General features: G+C 49.5%; 1 protein-coding gene across 3 annotated transcripts in view; it reads left to right on the forward strand.

The window, feature by feature from the left end:
• Positions 1-21,520, forward strand: part of EPHA10 (EPH receptor A10) — a 41,529-nt gene that overhangs the window by 4,864 nt on the left and 15,145 nt on the right. For all 3 annotated transcript variants that reach the window (XR_012005385.1, XM_072771891.1, XM_072771890.1), the window contains exons 4-6: positions 5,475-5,630; positions 6,348-6,698; positions 19,865-19,998. Coding sequence is in view for 2 of the 3 variants with exons in the window: in XM_072771891.1 (XP_072627992.1) it covers positions 5,475-5,630; positions 6,348-6,698; positions 19,865-19,998 (641 nt within the window). In the remaining variant the exon portion in view is untranslated. The remainder of the gene's footprint in view (positions 1-5,474; positions 5,631-6,347; positions 6,699-19,864; positions 19,999-21,520) is intronic.

Raw genomic sequence — 21,520 nt, forward strand, 5'->3', positions numbered from 1 at the left:
GATAAATAATCTCATGGAGGGATTAATAGAGTGGTGGGGAGACAGGGGGAAATGACTAAACTTACTCTTTCCTTTGTTCAATCATCCATTCAATATGAATTGAGAACTTACCAAATGCATTTAGTTTAGGAGGGTTTGTTATATGTATTTAGATGATGTCACCGTCTCCTTCCTTGGGGGAACCTGTGGATTAGTAAGGGACTTGGAGGCATGAACCTTCCTGAACCCTCCAAGTGGGGTTAGGATCCACTTCTGCTCTCCAGCACCCATTGCAACCTCTACTTCTTGCTTTTTTTTTTTTTTTAACTGAGGTGTAGTTGACTGCAACCTCTATTCCTGCACTCACCCCATGGCGTGTAGTGATCTACTTAGGTGTGTTTGTGTTTCCAGCACTGGACTAGGAACTGGCCTCAGGCAATGGTTGTATTGGTCTCAGCAGCCTCACTGTCCAAAACAGGATATGGTAGGTGCCCAGTGGAAGGGTACTGGCTGATCACACACCATAGAGTGTGATCCCTACCAACAGAGAGTTGAGGAAACCTGGAGAAGGGAGAAGCCAACTTTAAGGGTGGAGAGAGATGATGAGAAGGCCTTTCTTCCAGGCAGCTAAAAGCATCCTTACCTAAGAGGTTGTCTACAGAAACATGGAGGCAGGAGAGAATGTAGCATGATTGGGGCTATGGGAGCAGAGGGCATTTGGGGGTGTGAGGAGTGATGGGGCTAGAGAGGGGCAGGTATATACATTGAAGGGCCTTGAACATTAGGATAAAGAGCTTAGACTTTATGCTGTAGACCAGTGTGGAGGATTTGAAGCAGGGATCCGACATGTTAATTTTTTAAAAATTATTTATTTGGGGGAGAAAGAATGAGCATGAGAGAGAGAGCACAAACAGGGGGGTGGGCAGAGGGAGAGAGAGAAGGAGAAGCAGACTCCCCGCTGAGCAGGGAGCCCAATGTGGGACTCAATCCCAAGACCCAAGATCATGACTTGAGCCGAAGGCAGACGCTTAACCGACTGAGCCACCCAGGTGCCCAGGGATCTGAAATGTTCAGATATATATTTTCAAAAGATCACTCGAGGATTAAAGGCCAGAACAAGATGCTACAGTAGTCCAGGAGAAAGAGCACAAGGTCCGAAGGAAGGCAGTAGCAGAGATCATTGAGACATGAGGACGGATGTGATAATGAGGCACATACACAGCACTTGGTGACCATGTGACACGGGAGGACAGAAGAGTCTTTTTTGATTTGTATGCTTCTAGAGGACTGAATGGACAGAGGATCATTCACTGAGGTAGAGGACACGGGACACTGATGGACATGGAACTGATGGTGCGTTCAAGTGGAGGTAGCTGGAAAGGGAGTCTGGAGCGCAGCAGCAGAGAGACAGGTGCTACTTGAAGCTGTGGGTATGGTTGGGACAGGCCAAGGTGAGGTAAGAAGCAAGAGGGCCAATGATGAGGTCCTGCACAACAGCAGGATTTAAGGGGCTGTAGAAGAATGGAAGCCCATAGAAAAGGTCTTTGAGGGAGAATCAGAGGTTGGAGAAGATCCAGGAGACGGTGATTTGGTGGCAGCCCAGGGAGATGGAAGGGTCCAGGAGGGAACAGCTTCCGGTGTTGGTGAGCACCCAGGTGGGGCGAGGTGTGGACCGTGTCTGTTTGGTGGCCCTGTCAAAAGCAGTTTCTGTTGAGTAATGGAGAGAGAGAGACAGAGAGACAGAGAGACCAGGCTGCGTAGGTTGGGGTGAAGGAAGACGTGGAGCTACGGTCAGGGAATGTCCACAGGTCCTGGAGGCTGGGTTTGGAAGGGGAGAAGAGGACGCTGCGTTGAGAGAGGTTTTGACTGCAAGTAGGAGCCTTGTTTATCTGCTGAGGGAAGGAGCCAGTGGGGTACCAAGTGGGGTGCGGTGAGAGCAGCCTGGCCCGAGGGGTGTATTTTATTACTGACATGGTTTAGCCTTGCTGATGCTTGTTGCTGATAAAGATGAGGCCATGTTTTATTGGTTTTCTATACTCTATAGATAATGCCCTTAGTGTCTACACCCTCACCGGGCCGCTTTTCCTGCCCCGCTCCCTTGTTCTGTCCCTGGGAAGAGCTGGTAGAGAAGGAGTGATGTGAGAATGAGGAGCCATATGACTGATGGGACATAGTCTGGGTGGAGGACACGGGGCAGGACCCAGAGTGAAGAGGAGGGGCTGGAGGCCTTCAACGCGAGGTGGCTCATCCCCTCCTCTAGGCCTAGAAGGGAGCAGGAGGGGGAAGGTGGGTGTAGATGGAGGTTTGTGGGTTCGATGGGCTGACCTTGAGGGAATTACCAACTGACAGCCTTTCTTCTCCCGGTGAGGTGGGAGGAGGGCATCTGGCCCAGCGGTGAGTAGGATCCTGATCTGTCTTACAGACTCCAGCTCCAGAGCACCTGGCTCACAGTAGATGCTAAAAAAATCACTCAGTGAATGGATCAGGGTCGGGGTGGGGTGAGGTGGGATACACATTGTGGGTGATCACGCAATCACACACACACAATCACACACACACACACACACACACACACAGGACCCCAGTCCCGCTTCTGATTTAAGCTGAGACTAGACAAAAGCCACTTGTAATGGCAGCGTCAGCTCTGCCGTGGGGAGCACGGAGCCGGGGAGGATGCCAGGGAGGACTTCAAGAGAACAAGAGGAGGAGCATCAGGCATTATAGGGCAAGACCCAGAGTCGAGAGAGGAAAAGCTTAGCGTGGCTATGGGGGGGGGCCTGGGGAGTAGAGGGGGTAGAACGACCGTGGTCTCCCTCTTGTTTCTCTCTTTCGTTTCCGTCTCCCAGGCACATGCAAGACTGGGGGTTTCCCAGGGGGTGGGGTCGGGGAATCAGGGTGTCCAGCGACAAGTGTCTTCACATCGCTGTCGCACTGCCCCGGAGCACAGTGACCCAAGCAGGTGTGCTCTCTAAGCTTCACGGGGCACACAGGATCCCCCGCGACAGCCTCAGAAGAAGGTGGGCTCCCCATTTCTGAGCAAAGACTGTGGCCCCTGCTAGGAAAGCCGCTGGAGGACGGGGCCAGCGGAGTTGACCTAGGTTGACCTTTAGGAAGAGAGAGAGGGGTGGGCTCCAGGAGGCTGCCCCTCGACACAAACCTCTTCTTTTTTGTTTTAAATTTTATTTAAATTCAATGAATGGACATATAATGTATTATTAGTTTCGGAGGTAGAAGTCAGTGATCCCTCAGGCTTGTATAGCACCCAGGGCTCATCCCATCACGGGCCCTCCTTAATGCCCGTCCCCCGGGTACCCCATCCCCACCCCCCTCCCCTCCAGCAACCCTCAGTTTGTTTCCCGTAATGAAGAGTCTCTAATGGTTGGTCTCCCTCTCTGCTTCTGTCTTATTTTTCCCTCTCTTGCCCCACGATCCTCTGTTTTGTGTCTTAAATTCCACGTATAATTGTCTTTCTCTGACTGACCTCTTTCCCTTAGCGCACATGACACCCTCTAGTTCCGGCCACGTCATTGCAAAGGGCAAGATTTCACTTTTTTTAATTTTTAATTTTCATTTTTTTTTATGGCTGACTGGTAGTCCATTGTATATATAGAGAGACCACATCTTTATCCATTTATCTGTCGATGGACATCTGGGCTCTTTCATCCCTTGGCTATTGTGGACACTGCTGCTGTGGACACCGGGGTGCAGGTTCCCCTTCGGATCCCTACATTGGTATTTTTGGGGGTAAATCCCCAGAAGTGCAATTGCTGGCTCGTAGGGTAGCTCTATTTTCAACTTTTTGAGGAACCTCCAAACTCTTGTCCAGGGTGGCCGCCCCAGCTTGCATTCCCACCAGCAGTGCACGAGAGCTCCCCTTTCTCTGCGTCCTCGCCCACACCTGTCCTTTCCTGACTTGTGCATTTTAGCCACTCTGACCGGCGTGAGGTGGCATCTCATTGTGGCTTTGATTCGTACTTCCCGGGCGCCGGGCCATGTGGAGCATCTTTTCATGTGTCTGTTGGCCATTAACACAAACCTCTTCGAAACAGAGCCCATCAAAGTAGAGATAACCGCTGCTGTCTCTGATGGGACGCACAGCTCTGGGACAGCAGGTGTCACAAACGCCCGCAGACAGGGAGCTTCTGGTACCTTTTTCCCCTCTTCAGTGAGATCCCTTGAACAGATCTGACTTGGCAACGGAGGTTGGCGGGCCATGGTTATTGTCCCCACTTGACCGATGGCCTCTTGAGGCCAGAGAGGCATAGGGAGCAGCAGAGCTAACACTGGAGCCCAGGCCACCTGAGTCCCTGCTGCCGCCACCAGACCACAACGGCCATGAGTCCCAGGCTCTGTTCTGAAGGCAGATACTCCCGAGGCCCCCTGGGCTTCAGAGGCCCTGCCCAAAGCTGCCCATCCTCCGCCAGATGGAGCCCCGCAGCCCCCCTCAGCCCACTCCTCCTCCTCGTCTGCTCCGGCTGAGCGCAGCCTGCCTTCCAGAAACTGCTAACCTAGAAAGGAGGTCGGGTGGGCGGGAACAGGGAGCAAGGTGAGGCCACCCCAACTGCCAGAGGAGGGCGGGGAGCCGCTGCCCCACTCCTGCCTGGCCCAGCTGGCGACGACGGTTTTCAAGTGGGTGTTTAGCAGTTTCCACTTCGGGCCTGCGATGGAGGAACAGTAATTACTGCCACTGTTGTGTGCCTGTCGTCTGTGCTGGGCTAAGTGGCTTACACTTTGCTCACTTAATCCCCCAACAACCCTTTTGAGGTGTGAATTCCACACCAGGCTCGGAGAGGTCAACCTCTCTGCCGAGGCCAACGGCAACTAAGTGGTAGGGCTCCGTGGCCAACCCAGGTTGACCAGCTGTCAGAACCTGTGCCCTGGGTGAGGCGGGAGATGCAGAGTCGCCGGGAGGGTGTCAGGGTGTCGAGACCGGAACCCCCTTCTTGCCATTCCCCTGCACCCAGCTGGCTCCACTTCCAAACTGCAGCTGGGTGTGTCAGTTGAGGATGTGCGATGCATGGGGGAGGATGGGCTCTAACAGCAGTGTGTGCGCGTGCAGCTAGAGAGCCTGGGTGTCTGTCCCTAGGGGGCCGGGGGACACCCCCTGCAGGCACCTCTCTTCTGGCCTTACATCAAGACTGGACAGTTTAGCTGATTGTCTCCCAACAGGCATGGGGGCAGCATGGTGTCTGCTCGGGCTGGAACCCCACCGTTTACCGGCGGTGGGACTTTGGGCAAGTCTCCGAGCCTTAATTTCCTCATTTAAAAAATGAGGATAAAGGACATACGTCACAGGCTGTTGTGAGGAGTAAGTGAATTACTAGAGTAAAACAGTGTTCTGCACACAGTAGGTGCTTACTGACTGCTCTGTAGTCCTAGGCTGTGGGTTCCTAGCCTCCCCCCCCCCCCCCCCCCCCGCCCTGCACAGTTCCAGGACAGGAGGCAGGCAGGGAAGTGGGGGACAGGGCCCCTCTCACGTGGCTTCCCCCCCGCAGCCTGTCCCCCAGGCTTCTACAAGCTGTCCTCGCGCCGGCCGCTCTGCTCCCCGTGCCCCGAGCACAGCCGCGCCCTGGAAAACGCCTCCACGTTCTGCGTGTGCCAGGACAGCTACGCGCGCTCGCCCACCGACCCGCCCTCGGCCTCCTGCACCCGTGAGTGTCCCCGACGGCGGGGGGGTGGGGGGGGCAGCCACCCCATGGAGATGGCGGGCTGGGGTGGAGGGAGGGGAGCCTGGGGTGGGGGCTCGGGCCCCGGGGCCTCGGGGTGGAAGAACCAGGATGGACGAGAGTACCCACGACGACGGAGGGATGAGGGCAGGTGGCGGAGTGGGTGGTCCCCTCCCGCCCTGTGCCCCCCGCCAGGAGGGGGGCTCCTGGTGCTCAGCCCTGCATCCCCAAGCTGCTAACCTCCTCCCACCGCCCTGGGCCCCGCCCTCCCTGTGGTCCCCGCCCCTCCCCCCTCGGTGTCCCCACAATGCCCCCTCCCGCCAGACCCCCCACTGACGGTACCCTCCTCCTCCTCCCCCCTCCCCCTCCTCTTCCCTCCCCCTCCTCCTCCTCCCTCCTCTTCGTCCTCCCCCTCCCTCCTCCTCCCCCTCCTCCTCCTCCTCCCCCCTCTCCTCCCCCTCCTCTCCCCTCCCCCTCCTCCTCCCTTCCCTTCTTTCTCCTCCTCCTCCCCCCCTCCTCCCCCTCCTCTCCCCTCCCCCTCCTCCTCCCCCCTCTCCTCCCCCTCCTCATCCCCCCTCTCCTCCCTCCTCCTTTCCCTCCCCTCTCTCCTCCCTGTCCCCCCTTGCCTCCCCCCCTCGTCCCCCTATCCCCCCCCTCCTCCCTCTCCTCCCCCTCGTCCTCCCCTCCCCCCCGCCCCCCCAGGGCCGCCGTCGGCGCCGCGGGACCTGCAGTACAGCCTGAGCCGCTCGCCGCTGGCGCTGAGGCTGCGCTGGCTGCCGCCCGCCGACTCCGGGGGCCGCTCGGACGTCACGTACTCGCTGCTGTGCCTGCGCTGCGGCCGCGAGGGCCCGGGGGGCGCGTGCGAGCCGTGCGGGCCGCGGGTGGCCTTCGTGCCGCGCCAGGCCGGGCTGCGGGAGCGCGCCGCCACGCTGCTCCACCTGCGGCCCGGGGCGCGCTACACCGTGCGGGTGGCGGCGCTCAACGGCGTGTCGGGCCCGGCGGCCGCCGCGGGAGCCACGTACGCGCAGGTCACCGTGTCCACCGGGCCCGGGGGTAAGGCCGCCCCGCGTCTCTCCGGGAGGCGAGGTGCCCCGCAAACACCCCGGAGCGCGGGGCCCCCGTCCCTCCATCCCCCATCCCCCCATCCCCATCCCCCATCCCTCCATCCCCCATCCCTCCATCCCTCCATTCCCCATCCCTCCATCCCTTCATCCCCCATCCCCATCCTCCATCCCCCATCCCCCATCCCTCCATCCCTCCATCCCCCATCCCTCCATCCCTTCATCCCCCATCCCCATCCTCCATCCCCCATCCCCATCCCCCATCCCTCCATCCCCCCCATCCACCCCACGCACCCGGGAGGGACTGAGCACACGAGGGCCTGGGGCGCCTGGGCCGGAGCGGTCGCGGGGGGTCGGGGGGGGTCCCTGTGGGAGCCAGCGGGCACCCCTGCTCCCCAGCCTGCGGGGAGCCCCCTGCCCCGCCCCGCAACCTGTCGCCCGCGCTGTCCAAAAATTTCACCTGGAGGACCAGAATCGTCCCTCCTCGTCCCCTGTCCCAGAACACAGGGCTGGGTCCCGCAGCCTCCATCCCCGCCCAGCGGCCACCCTCTTCTCTGGTCCCGGGGAGAGGGCACAGCAGGGTCACAGTGCAGGGACCGCAGAAGGCACTGGTCACATTTCTGAGTCTGGAATAGGGACCCCAGACTCAGACCTCCACCCTCGGTTAGCGCTCCACCTTCCCCCGTCCCCACACTCGCTTTCCCCCTGTCTTTCCCCAGCTGGGGGGCACCTTCCTGTGCACGAAGAAGTGAGACGCGTGGTTTCTGGGTCTTTTCATCTCTGAGACGGGGTGGCTCTGTGACTCTACTTCCCTGTCTCCAGGCAGCTGGGTGGCAGAGAGGTCAGAGACCAGAGTGATTTTTATTCTTGTGCAAGTAGCGTGCTTGGGCATGTGTGCTTGTGTGATTCTTTCACCTACTAGTGGAAATAAAATGTAACCAATATCGATCTCTTTTCACTGAGTTTGGCTGGTTCGTAGTAAAACTTTCTGATCTGCACACAGCTTTTATTCCTGGAAAAGAACTTTTTTTTTCTTCCAGTTACTGCTTTGACTAGAATTTCTGATAGCTCCAATATCTCTCGAAGAATCTCTCTAAGCCTGAGGTTGTACATCCATTTTCTGATTCTCGAATCTTGTCACACCCTTTATCATTTTTAGCTCTTAATCCATTTTCTCTGCCTTTTGGGAGAGATTTCCAATTGGTCTGGTTTTCTGGAATAACAGTTTTGTTCTGTTTTTTTTTTTTTTTTTTTTTTTTTTTTTTTACCATATCTCTACTGTGACTTAACATTTGCTATTGCATTTACATTTTTTAAAAATTCAATATAGAAAAAGAAAAAAACCACCCATAATCCCATTTCCCAGAGCTATACAACTATTAATATCTTGGGGGTATATCCTTCCATATTTTTTCCTATCTCTGTATCCATATCTAGAAGTGTCTACTATAAAAATCCCTTTTGTATAATATATAAGGTATGGGATTTTTATCTGGTATTTCATATTAACAGTCCTGTTTTGATATAGATGGATTTAAAAATCATGTTGAGGAGATGCTTTTCTATTTTACTAATAAAAAACTAAGCTTCCACTGATTGAGTGCTGCTCTCTGTTGGGCACGGGCACTGTGCAATATGATTTTCTACATTCATTCATTTTTTTTAATTCTTTTTTTTCAGATTTATTTATTTATTCATGATAGAGAGAGAGAGAGAGAGAGGCAGAGACACAGGCAGAGGGAGAAGCCTACATTCATTCATTTTAAATGCAATGATAATCATCTTTCAAATAATGAATTTGAGACCTGAGAGCACAAGCGAATTGTCCAAAGTCACCCAGCTAGTAAGTACGCACCCTATGCTTTTAGCCTCTTGGCCATATAATGCTTTCACTTTTTACTCAACTTTTAAAAAAAATTGGGAATGGATGTTAATTTTATAAAATGCCTCTTAAGCATCTTTCAAGATAAGTGCATGTTTTTTTCTCCTTGGACCTATTGGCATGATGAATCCTACTTGTGGATTTTTCAGTGTGAGCTCTTTTTGCATTCCTAGATTATACCCCACTGGATATGAATGTATTATTCTTTTAATATTTTGCTGAATTAATTTGCTTATATTTTAACATTTTTTCCCATGTGCATTTACAAGAGAGATTAGTTCTTTCTTTCTTTCTTTCTTTCTTTCTTTCTTTCTTTCTTTCTTTCTTTCTTTCTTTCTTTTTCTTTCTTTCTTTCTTCTTCTTTCTTTTATTGTTCTTTGTCAAGTTTTAGCATTTGCCAAGTTTTGCTGGCTTTGGGAAAGGCCTCGGGGGAAAAATCTCTTCTTTTTCTCTGCTCTGTAACAGTTTACATGATATAATGATCATTCTTTGAAGGCATGCAAAACCGCTTTTGGGGCCCTGCATCTTCTCTGGGGGAAAGTTCGATGGTATTCTTAATCTTGTCCATACTTCTTGAGTCAGTATTGTTAATTTGTGTTTTTGTAGCAAATATTTCAATGATCTTTTTCTTATTCAGTAGCCGAGAAACGTACATTTTAAAACTGTCCTCGGTATCTGCAGTGAACTCTGCTTTTCCTTTCTTCGTGTTGTAAGCTTGAGATTTCATTTTAGGTAATTATCCTTGCTGGCAGTTTGTTTTACTGGTTATGACAAAGAATCAGTTCTTAAATTTATTAATTCCAGTGTTTTGTACTTTTTTCATTTATTTTATGGTTTTGCCTTCATTAATATCATTGTCTTGCTTTCCTGAAGTCTTTTTTTAGGAGAGTTTAGTGCTTAGCCTATGAATTTTCCTCTGAGTATAACTTTGGTCACATCCAATGTGTTTTTACACATAATATATTGCATCCTTAGTATTGTCACTTTTTTTGGAGCTAGTCATGTACCCTGCAATTTCACATACCTTTTAAAGTGTACGGTTCAGGGCTTTCTCATATAGTCACATGGTTATGCAACCCATAGCATCTAATTCCGGAACATTCTCGTCATCCCCAAAAGGAACCCATTAATAGGTACTCCCCAGCCCTTCCACCCCTCTGGCACCTCTAGTGACTGCTAATCTACTTTCTGTCTCTATAGGTTTGTCTATTCTGGGCATTTCATAAATATAGATTTAGACAATATGTGGACTTTTGTGTCTGCCCTTTTTTGGTTTGTTTAGCATGTTTTCAAGGTTTATCCATGTTGTAACGTGCATCAGTACATCCTCCCCTTATATGGCTGAGCAATATTCCATTGTATACCAGTTTGTTTATCCAGTCATCAGCATATGGGCAGTTTTTCTACCTTTTGGCTATTATGAATAATGCTGCTATGAATTGCATGTACACGTTTCCGTAGATACATGTTTTCAGTTCTCTTGAGTATATATGTAGGAGTGAAATTGCTAGGTCCTGTGATGTTATAGAGTGAGTTGTGTCTCCTCCAAATTCATAGGTTGAAACCCTAACCCCCAATGTGACTGTATTTGGAGATGGGACTGTTAGGGAAGTAAGGTCAATGAGATGGTAAGGATGGGGCCCTAATCCCATAGGACTGGTGTCCTTACAGAAGAGAAAGAGACACCAGAGCTCCCTTGCTCTCTGTGTGTGTGTACATGAGAGGATAGCCAAGAGAGGACACAGCAAGAAACGGTTGTTTGCAGGTCAGGGGGAAAACCCTTCCCAGGAGACTATGGATATGAATCTGTAGACCTCTTGATCTGCAAGTTCTAGCCTCTAGAACTGTGCAAAAAAAATTCTTTTTTTTGCTTATGCCATGGAGTCTGTAGTGTCTCATTATGGTCGCCTGAGCTGACTAAAACATAGAGTAGCTTTTTTTTTATGTTTTTGGAGTTCAATTTGCCAACATATAGCATATCACCCAGTGCTCATCCCATCAAGTGCCCCTCTCAGCGCCCGTCACCCAGTCACCCCAACCCCCCACCCACCTCTCTTTCCACTACCCCTTAGAGAAGCTTTTTATCTTTTTTTTTTTGAGAAACCGACGAACTTTTTGAGGAATTGCCAAACCATTTTCCAAGGCAGCTGCACCATCTGACATTCCCGCCAGCAACGTGCAAGGGTTCCAGTCTCTCAACATCATCACCGAAACTGGTTTTTGTTTTTGTTGGTTACAGCCATCCTAGTGGGTGTGAAGTGGGATCTCACTGTGGCTTGGATTTGCATTTCTTTTTTTTTTTTTATTTATTTGAGAAAGAGTGCACAAGGAGAGGGAGGGGCAGAGGGAGAGGGAGGGGCAGGCTCCACTGAGCAGGGAGCCCAATAGGGGGTCTTGATCCCAGGACCCTGAGATCATGACCTGAGCTGAAGGCGGAAGGCCGAAGGCCGAAGGCCCAAGGCAGATGCTTCACCGACTGAGCCACCCAGGTGCCCCTAGATTTGCATTTCTTTAATGACTAAGTGATGTTGAACCTCTTTTCATGTACTGGGTTTTCTTTTTTGTCATTGAGTTATGAGCTCTTTTTAAAATATTTATTTTCTGGATATTTGGCCTTTGTATTAGTTTTCTAGGACTGCTGTAACAAAGTACCAAACATTAGATGGCTTAAAGCAAAAGAAATGTATTGTGTCACACTTCTGGAAGCTGGGAACTGAAGTCAGGGTGTCAGCAGGGCCGTGCCCTCTCTGGGTGCTCTAGGGGAGGATCCGTCCTTGCTTCCAGCCTCCGGTGTTTGCTGGCAGTCCTTGCCCTTCCTTGGCGTGCAGATCCATCTTCCAGTCACATGGCCTCCCCTCCCTGTGTGTCTTCATACTGTCTCCCCTCTATGAGTGCCCATCTCTGTGTCCAAATCTCCCCTTTTCAGAAGGACATCATCTTATTGGATTAGGGCCCACTTGAGCGACCTGATTTCAACTTGATTATCGAGAAGACCCGATTTCCAGAGGAAGTCACATTCTAGAGGGGCTGGGACTTCAATCTTCTTTTTTTTTTTTTTTTGGAGGAGGGGGACACAATGCAACAACACATAACCACCCTTGCCAGATACATGCTTTACAAAATCTTTCTCCTACTCTGTGGATTACCAGTCACTTTTTTAAACATTCGAGATATAATTGACATATAATATTCCTTTTGGGTGCAACATAATGATTTGATATTTGTATATGTTGCAAAATGATCACCACGGGACGTCTAGTTAACTTCCATCACCACACGTAGTTACACATTTATTGTGATGAGAACTTTTAGGGTCTACTCTCTTAGCAACTTTCAGATATACAACATGGTATTTTTAAAAAAGATTTATTTATTTGAGAGGGGAAGGGGGAGTACAAGCAGGGCGAGGGAGAAACAGGCTCCTCACTGTGCAGGGAGCCTGAGAAGTGGGGCTCCACCCCAGGACCCCAGGATCATAACCTGAGCCAAAGGCAGATGCTTTGCTGACTGAGCCACCCAGGCGCCCCACAGCATGGTGCCGTTAACTAGAGTCACATACTGTACATTGCACCCCTAGGACTTATTTATTTTATAACTGGACATCTGTACCTTTTGCCCACCTTCCCCCATTCTTGCCTAACCCCCCAGTCATACCTCTGCCAGACACCTGTCTTTCACTTTGAGTAGTGTCTTTATTTTATTTTATTTTTTATTTATTTATGATAGTCACACACACACACACACACAGAGGCAGAGACATAGGCAGAGGGAGAAGCAGGCTCCATGCAGGGAGCCCGATACACGGAATTCGATCCTGGGTCTCCAGGATCACACCCTGAGCCGAAGGCAGGTGCTAAACCACTGAGCCACCTGGGCTGCCCAAGAATGTTCATTTTCTTTTTTTTTTAATTTGTATTTATTTATGATAGTCACACACACAAAGAGAGACAGAGACATAGGCAGAGGGAGAAGCAGGCTCCATGCACCGGGAGCCCGACATGGGATTTGATCCCGGGTCTCCAGGATCGCCCCTGGGCCAAAGGCAGGCGCTAACCTGCTGCGCCACCCAGGGATCCCGAGTAGTGTCTTTTGAACCTCTGAGTTTTACATTTTGATAAAATGTAAGTCTTGAGTCGCCTGTGCCTTTGGTTTCCTATCTCAGAAACCACTGTCTGGTTCAAGGGCATGAAGATTTAGACCTATGTTCTTCTTCTAGTGTTTGCCTGAATTCATTTTAGAGGATGTGTTTTTAATTTCTGGATTATTTTCTTTTATTTTGTTTCGATTTTACTGCTCCACGCTCAAGGGAAAGAGGTTTGTACAGCTTTTCCTTTTTTAAAAGAACCACTGAGTTCCTCTTTGTTGTGCAAGATAGGGTAAATATTTTAATTATTTTATGGCTACTTTAAAGTAATGTATTGTTTTCGTACTGCAGTTTCCCCCCAGCTTTCTGCATGTAGAAGTTAAATATAAACAATCCTCTTGCCTTCTTCTTGTCTACTTGATGTTCTCATCCTGAGTGTGAGTCTGTCAAAATTCCTTCTGTTTACGGTGCATTTTCTTTTAAATGTTTCAGTTTTGCTAATGCACATGTAGCTTCCCCACGGGCCTCTCTCATCCTCTCCACTTTTACCTGACCCCATCCTCTTTTTCCTCTCTCCCTGTTGTCCCTTCATGGCCTTCTGCCCCCACTTCGTGGAACTGGGGTTTCTCTCATCTCCTTGCAGATGCGAGACAGTTGGCTCACTTGTTTCTCCATCACACTAAATCCTTCTGAAGAAGCTGCTCGTCCTGGAGCTTCAGAATAACTTTACTGTTCATTTATTCTGAAAGCTTTTTCTCATGAGCCCGATTTCTTGGTGTTTTCTGTTTCCTTGTTCTTAAACAAGGAGATAGCTGGTGTTTGCCAAAAAAAAGAAAAACAAAAACAAAAAAAAAACAAAAAACAACCAAACAAACAAAACAAAAAAACCCAATGTGTGAATTGTCCTCTGGGTTGGTTTGTAAGGCTTTCAGCTGCAAGTAAAATAAACCTCAATCCAGCTGATGTTTAACTAAAAGTGATTTTTAAAAAAGATTTTTTAAAATTTTATTTATTCATGAGAGAGAGAGACAGAGACACAGGCAGAGGGAGAAGCAGGCTCCATATAGGAGCTGGATGTGGGACTCTATCCCGGGTCCCCAGGATCTACACCCTAGGCTGAAGGCGGTGCTAAACCGCTGAGCCACCTGGGCTGCCCTTTAAGAAAGATTTTATTTATTTATTAAGAGAGAGAGAGCTAGAGAGAGCAAGGGGAGGGGCAGAGGGAGAGGGAGAGAATCCAGGCAGGCTCCATGCTGAGCGCAGAGCCCCACATGGGGCTCAATCTCATGACCCTGAGATCATGACCTGAGCCGAAATCAAGAGTTAGACAGTTGGCTGAGCCACCCAGGCGCTCCTAAAAATTATTTCTTAGCTTACCCAAGGGTGGAGGTAGACCATGGCTACTCCAGCAGCTCCTCAGGGTCCTCAAGGATCCAGGTTCTTTCTGTCTTCCTACTGCACCATCCTTATCACGTTAGCCGGGCTCCTTTAAGGTGGCAAGTTGGATGCAGCAGACATCACATCCTCACCCTCCAGCGCAGAAAAAGAACTGTTTCTTCTCTGTAGGTATTATTTAAAGAGCAAGAAACCTTTCCCAGAATCTGTCCTCCCCTTTGCTGACTTCCCCTTGTGGTTGGCCAGACCTGGGTTACGAGCCCGACCCCAACCATTGGCACAGGACATGAGTGCGCACAGATTATCTTAGGATGATCAGAATGAACTCGAGTTACATCGGGAGGAGACAGTAGACCCCAAATCAAACATTGGGCTCCACAGGCAGGGTGGGGGGACGTGGCTGTTGGATAGTTTTCTGGTAGCGTCTGCTGTGCTCTTGGTCCCTCTTGGGCGCTGGCCGAGTTTCATCATTGACCTGCAGCAGGAGAGCAGGTGCTTGGGCTCGGTTTTCAGCTCCATCCTCAGGATTGATCAGGCTTTCATCTAACGTATCTCTGTGGGGTTGAAATGGAACCTTCTCCTGCCTCTGTACACTGGCCATCTGATGCTTTCAACAGATGCAGTTCCAAAGGAAAATGACGTTCCTAGCCTCTTCCTACCTGGGCTGTCCATCTGTATCTGCAGGGGGCTGTGCCTCCTCCTCGGATGCCTCCTCACTCCTCCCACCTTGGACTCACGTCTTTTCTGAGAGCTACCATCTCCAGGTGGACTTAGGCTTAGAGACCCTCCTAGGGGATAGAGGAAAGACACTTTTCCTCCAGAGCAACCATGCAGGAGAGTGATGGCTGAGCATTGTCCAGTTGACAAAGACCTTGCCTTTTTTTTAAGGGTCAGACAGTGGGAGGAGGGATAAAAGGTCTTTCAAGTTATTTTTAGGATGGGAGGCTGTGTCACTCTGTGGGCAGCATAGCCTGGGGGCTCACTACAATTGCACTTTCAATCTGGTTGCATTGGCTGCACTGGCTTTCTCCTAGGTGGAGACATGCCACTCTACCCCCCCCACCCCCAATTCTGGCAATCAGCTGTCAAGACTAGTTTATGGTGGTGTTCTGGGTTTCCAACTGTTTCTGTACCTTTGTTTTAATCGGAATTTGGGAGAGACTGGAGGTGGAGGCTGCTAGATGGTTACCATTTAAAACTAGAAGCCATAATCATGCACTTTTCAAAGAGTGAGCTGTATATGCCCTGTCTCCACTTCCTTGCCCTGTTGCCACCTGGTATCTGCTTCCCTCAATCCCCTAAAGTCACCAGGAGCCTCCACATTGTTAAACCCAGAGGACACTTTGAATCAGAGTCTTACCCTGTCTCTTCTCAGCATATGACACTGCCAACCATGGGCTTCTCTTGGAAGAGAGCTTGCCAACCTAAGCTCTTCATATACATTACTTCATAAAATTCTCATAGTGAGCCTAGGAAAATCATTATTCTTTCCATTCTACATGTGAGGAAACAGAGACTCTTGCTCATGGACCACTAGCTAATAACCGGAAGAGTCAGAAGGGAACCTTCCTAGATGCTCTCCTCCATGGGCTTCTGTGATCTCATTTGCTCCTGGTTTTCCTGCTACCTCTCTGGCTCCTCATTTTTGAGCTCCTTCTCCTTTACTTGACTCTTAAATTAAATTCTTGTTTCCTAAAAGCTTCTCTTTCTCTGCGTCCTCCTGGGCAGCTTCATCCCATCACCCTGTGATGGCTCTTGGATCTCCATCTCACTCCCAGATGGCTTTTGTGAGCCCCCAAACCACCTATCCAGTATTTTCTCTTGGAAACCCCTCTGCTCAACACACCTAAAAGGAGGCTATGATCTTACCTCCCAGTAACTTGGCAGTCCTTGCCTTAGATCAGGCATTATTACCTTTTTTTAAAGTACTGTCCATCCAACATTATCTAGACTAATGATTCTCAATGCTATCTGCACATCAGAATCACTGAGAAGATTAAAAAGAAAAAGATGCTAATGCGTGAGTCCCCCTCTACAAAGATGATTTAATTGTTTTGGGTTGTGTGACCCAGGCACCAATATTTTTTTTTATTGTTGGGGAAAGAAATATATACAATTTACCAACTTTACCATTTTTAAGTGTATAGTATGCAGTAGTGTTACCTATATGCACATCATTGTGCAACAGACCTCTGAACTCTTTCATCTTGCAAAACTCATACTCTGTACCTGTTGAACAAAAACATCTCTTCGCCCTCTTCCCCCCGGGGCCCCTGGAAACCACCATTCTATTTTCTGTTTCTAAGCTTAATTATTTTATTTTTAAAACATTTTAAAAAGATTTATTTATTTGTGATAGACATAGAGAGAGGCAGAGACACAGGCAGAGGGAGAAGCAGGCTCCATGCAGGGAGCCCGACGTGGGATTCGATCCCGGGTCACCAGGATCGCACCCTGGGCCAAAGGCAGGTGCCAAACTGCTGAGCCACCCAGGGATCCCCTCTAAGCTTAATTACTTTAGATACCTCATATAAGTGGAGTCATGCAGTATTTGTCTTTTTGTGACTGGCTTATTTCATTTGGCTTCATGTCCTCCAAGTTCATTTATGTCCTAGCCTGTGACAGGATTTCCTTCTTTCTTTCTTTCTTTCTTTCTTTTTTTTATTCTTTTTTTTTTGCTGAATGATATTCCGTTGTATGCCTATATCACATTTTCTTTTTTTTCTCCAGCTTTATAGAGATATAATTGACACATAACTTGTTAGTGTTCATGGTGTACCATGTGAGATGATTCAGTATGTGTATATATTGTAGAATAACTACCATGAAACAGTTAACACATCCATCACCTCTTGTAGTTACCGTGTGTGTGTGTGTGTGTGTGTGTGTGGTGAAAGCATTTAAGATCTCTCTTAGCAATTTTCAATTATACAATAGAGTACTGTTGACTCGAGTCACCCTGCTGTACATTATTAGATCCTTAGAACTTACTCATCTTCTAACTGGAAGTTTGTGCCCTTTGACCAATATCTCCCATTTCTCCCAGCCCCTAGCCCTCGGCAGCCACCAATCTACTCTCTGTTTCTATGAGTTTGGTTTTATTTTTAGATTCCACATATAAGTGAAACCGTGCAGTATTTGTCTCTGTCTTTCTTATTTCACTTAGCATAATGCCCTCAAGGTTCATCCATGTTCTTGATGATGGCAGGATTTCTTTCTTTTTTTTTTATGGCTGAATAGCATTTTTTTTTGCACATATCATTTTCTTTTCTTTATACATTCATCCATCAGCAGATACTGAAGTAATTTCCATATCTTGGCTCTTGTGAATGATACTACAATGAACATGAGAGTGAACATATCTCTTTAAGGTAGTGATTTCATTTTCTTGGGATATATACTCAGCAGTGGGACAGAGGGAGGGGGGAAGCAGACTGCCCACTGAGCAGTTTCATGACCTGAGCAGAAATCAGGAGTCAGATGTGTAACTGACTGAGCAATTTAGGTGCCCCATAAATATTTTTTTATTTTATTTTAAGTAGGCTCCAAGTCTGGCCCGGAGCTCAGCACAGGACTTGAACTCATGACCCTGAGATGAAGACCTGAGTTCAAAATTTGGACACAGGGGCACCTGAGTGGCTCAGTCAGTTGAGTGTCCGACTCTTGATTTTGCTTCAGGTCATGATCTCAGGGTTGTGAGACTGAGTCCTGCATCAGGGCTCTGAGCTTAGCAGGGAGTCTGGTTGGGGATTCTCTCTCTCTCTCCTTCTCCCCACCTCACCCTCTGCCTCTCCACTTGCTCTCGCTCTCTCACTCTCCCTCTAAAATAAATAAATAAATCTTAAAAAAAAGTCAGACTCTTAACTGACTGAGTCACCCAGGCACCCCTCTATATTTTCTCCAGGAGATAGATTTATTTATTTATTTATTTATTTATTTATTTATTTATTTATAGATTTTATCTATTCATGAGAGACACACAGAGAGGCAGAGACACAGGTAGAGGGAGAATCAGGCTCCCTGCAGGGAACCCGAGGTGGGACTGGGTCCCAGGACCCCAGGACCACGCCCTAAGCCAAAGGCAGGCACTCAACCACCCAGGCGCCCCTCTCATTTTCTATATGACAAATTTTACTTATTTTCTTGTTCTAGGACTTTTATAGTTACAGGTTGTACATTTAGGTCTATAATTCATTTCATTCTAGATTTTATATGTGGTGTGAGGTAAGGGTCCACTTCATTCTCTTGCATGTGGATAATCAGTTTTCCCAGCATGGTTTCTTAAAAAGAATGTCCTTTCCCCACTGTAGGCTTGGCACTCTTATCAAAAATCATTTGACTGTATATGTGAAGGCTCATTTCTGGGCTCTCTAACCTGTTCAGTTGGTCTGTATTTCTGTTTTAATACACAGTGACAAACTGTTTTGATTATGGTGGCCTTGCAATGTTTTTGAAGTCAAAAAGTGCAAGGCCTCTAGCCTTGTTTTTCTTTCTCAAGATCATAGTGCTATTCATAGTCCTTTGATTTTCTATATGAATTTTAGGATTTCTTTTCTATTTCTGCAGAAAACACCTTTGAGGTTTTGATAGGACCTGAACTGAATTTGTAGGTCATTTTGGGTAACAAGGATATTGTAACAATATTAAGTGTTCCACTCCATAAACACGATGTCTTTCCATTTATTCTTCTTTAATTTCTTTCAGCAATGTTTGCTCATTTTTTGTGTAGTTTATTCCTAAGTATTTTATTCTTTTTGCTGCAATTATAAGCGAGATTTTTTTTTCATTTCCTTTTCAGATCATTCATTGTTAGTGTGTGGAAACACCACTGATTTTTGCGTGTTGGCTTTGTATCCTGCAACTTTGCTGTATTCACTTATTTCTAACAGTGCTTTTGTGGAATTCTTAGGATTTTCTCTACATACAAGATTATGGATTTTCTCTATGTACAAGATTATGTCACCCGCGGACTGAAATAACTTTACTTCTTTCTTTCCAATCTCAGTGCCTTTGGTTTCTTTCTCTTGCCGAAGCTCTCTGGCTAGGACTTCGGTACTATGTTAAATAGAAGTGCAAGCGTGGACATCCTTGCCTCGGTCCTGATCTTCAAGGGAAGGCTTTCAGTTTACCACCTTTGAGCATGTTCATTGTGGCTTTTCATATATGGTCTCTATTATGACGAGGTAGTTTCCTGCGGTCCCTAGTGCGCCCAGTGTATTGCCTCTTGACCAGACTGTTAGAAGAGCTAAGGAGGTTGTTTATCTGCCTCCTGTGCTCTTTAATGTCTCCAAACCACAGAAAGTGTAGAAAGAACCTGGAGAGTTAGAACCAGCCGCCACTAGGGCTGCTGGAGGGCAGGGGGTGGGCAGGCAGCAGGTGGCTTGCCCGCGTCCCCCCCCTCCTCCCAGAAGCAGAAACAGGGCGAGCTGAGAGCTGGGGGGTGAGCAGCCTCCCTTGCCTCCGGTTTCAGGACTGGACAGCGGAGGCCACGCCCCAGGAGCCTCTGGCCCCGCCCACCACACGCACGCCCCGCCCCTCGCGTGCGTACCCCGCCCCTTGGCCCCGCCCCTACCCACACGCTCCGCCCTGGCCCCGCCCCTGCCCGCAGCCCCGCCCCTTGGGCCCGCCCCCTGCCTGCAGCCCCCGCCCCTTGGCCCCGCCCCTGTCCGCAGCCCCGCCCCTTGGCCCCGCCCTTCCAGCCCCCTGCCCCTGCCCCTGCCCCTGCCCCTGCCCCTGTCCCGCGGTGGCATCCAGCGGTGGGATCCCGCGGAGACCCCCCCGCCTTCCTTACTTTCAGCGCCCTGGGAGGAGGATGAGATCCGCAGGGACCGAGTGGAGCCCCAGAGCGTGTCCCTGTCGTGGCGGGAGCCCGTCCCCGCCGGAGCCCCGGGGGCTAACGGCACCGAGTACGAGATCCGATACTACGAGAAGGTGAGGCGGGGTCTGGGGCGGGACCTGGGGCTGCCTTCGGGGGCTGAGGTCGGTCCCCTCGGCGCCTCTGCTTCCTTCCCTACCTTCTCTCTGCAAAAGCCTCCTTACCTTCCGTCGTGAGCAAATCCCCGGCCTCCTAGGTGGCCTCCCGCTGGGTGCAGGGCGCGGCCGCCCACCTGCTGGTCCCCCCTCGCTCCTCACCACTCTGCAACCTCCATCGTCACCGCTTTGCCTGCTGTTTGCAGCCCCCTGAGAACCTTCCCTTGGAGGCCGATGCAGGTCTCCCGTGGCCAGACCCCATACGTGCAATTTTGAAACCCTATTTTATTTTTTATTTTTTGCAACCCTATTTAGAGAAAGAATGCAGAAATACCATATTGTTTCAAAATTCACGAAAATGTATGACCAAGGGGAGGCGTCCCCTAGAACTTGGCGGGTGTGCTGCTGCTGGTGAATGTCTAACACCCTGGCCTCCAGAGCAATGAATGAATGATGAATTCTTATTACAATTTTACTGATACACAGGGTGTGTCATACATCGTTTTACAAATGAGAAGAAAAGATACACGGTGCTCCTTATACAGCCAGTGGGTCCTTATAGAATGCTTTTCCCCATTTCTGCTGACTTCTTGTATCTCTGTTGTCAAATCTGTGGTTGCAGTTCAGCCTCGACTTGACAAATGGAGCTATGTCCCGACCCACTATCTCTTTGCCCCATACATTTATTGTCTCTAAATGTGATATGTAGAGTTAAGAGTTTCTCACCTTGGTGCAAATTTTATTCATCCAAGCGAAACCTTGCTTTCATCTTCAGCATTTCATGTGTCAGAACTTCACTCACCCCTTAGTGACTCCGGGGACTTCTTGGCTGAATCAGATAATAGTTTTTGAATACTGGAAGTCTACTGAGAGCTGTGAGTTGGGGGGTGGGGCGCAAACACGAAGGAGGAGGGACTCCTGAGTCACTGCTGGATGATCTAGGGGGCAAAGGTGCCACCAGCTGAGGAGGAGGAGCAGGTCTGGGTTAAGAGGGTGAGCTTGGGTTGGCCGCGGCAGTGTTGGCACCTCTGGGTGGGCTTTGTGGGTCTGCAGCTCGAGGCAGAGGCCTGTCCTGGGAGAAGGAGAGGTGGGGCCTTTCAGCATAGGGCTGGGAGCTGAACCGACACTGGGGGTGGGGTTGTCAGGGCATAGAGACAGAGTCCCGAAGCTGAGCTGGCTGGGTGCTCCAGGCCCTAAGGGGGTGTGAATTTGAGGGAACAAAAACCCTTGAAAAGAAAAGCAGAGTCTGTACAACAGGAGCTCTGTTTCAAGGGCTGCAGGGGCATCGCCCGGAACCCAGGGACCACAGGTGTCGGAGGCGGCTCCTCACCTGCACTTCTGTGTGCACACCAGTCCTGCGTCCTCTGCCCGGGGGCTTGCTCAGGGCACGTGACAGCTGCCCGGGTTGGCAGCCTTGCCTCTTTGCTCCGCCCACTCCCACCCCCCTCGCCAGTCTCAGAGGTCCCACCTGCAGCCACTGTCT

The sequence above is a fragment of the Canis lupus genome, chromosome 13 (genome assembly GCF_048164855.1).
Source record: "Canis lupus baileyi chromosome 13, mCanLup2.hap1, whole genome shotgun sequence".
Lineage (NCBI taxonomy): Eukaryota > Metazoa > Chordata > Mammalia > Carnivora > Canidae > Canis > Canis lupus.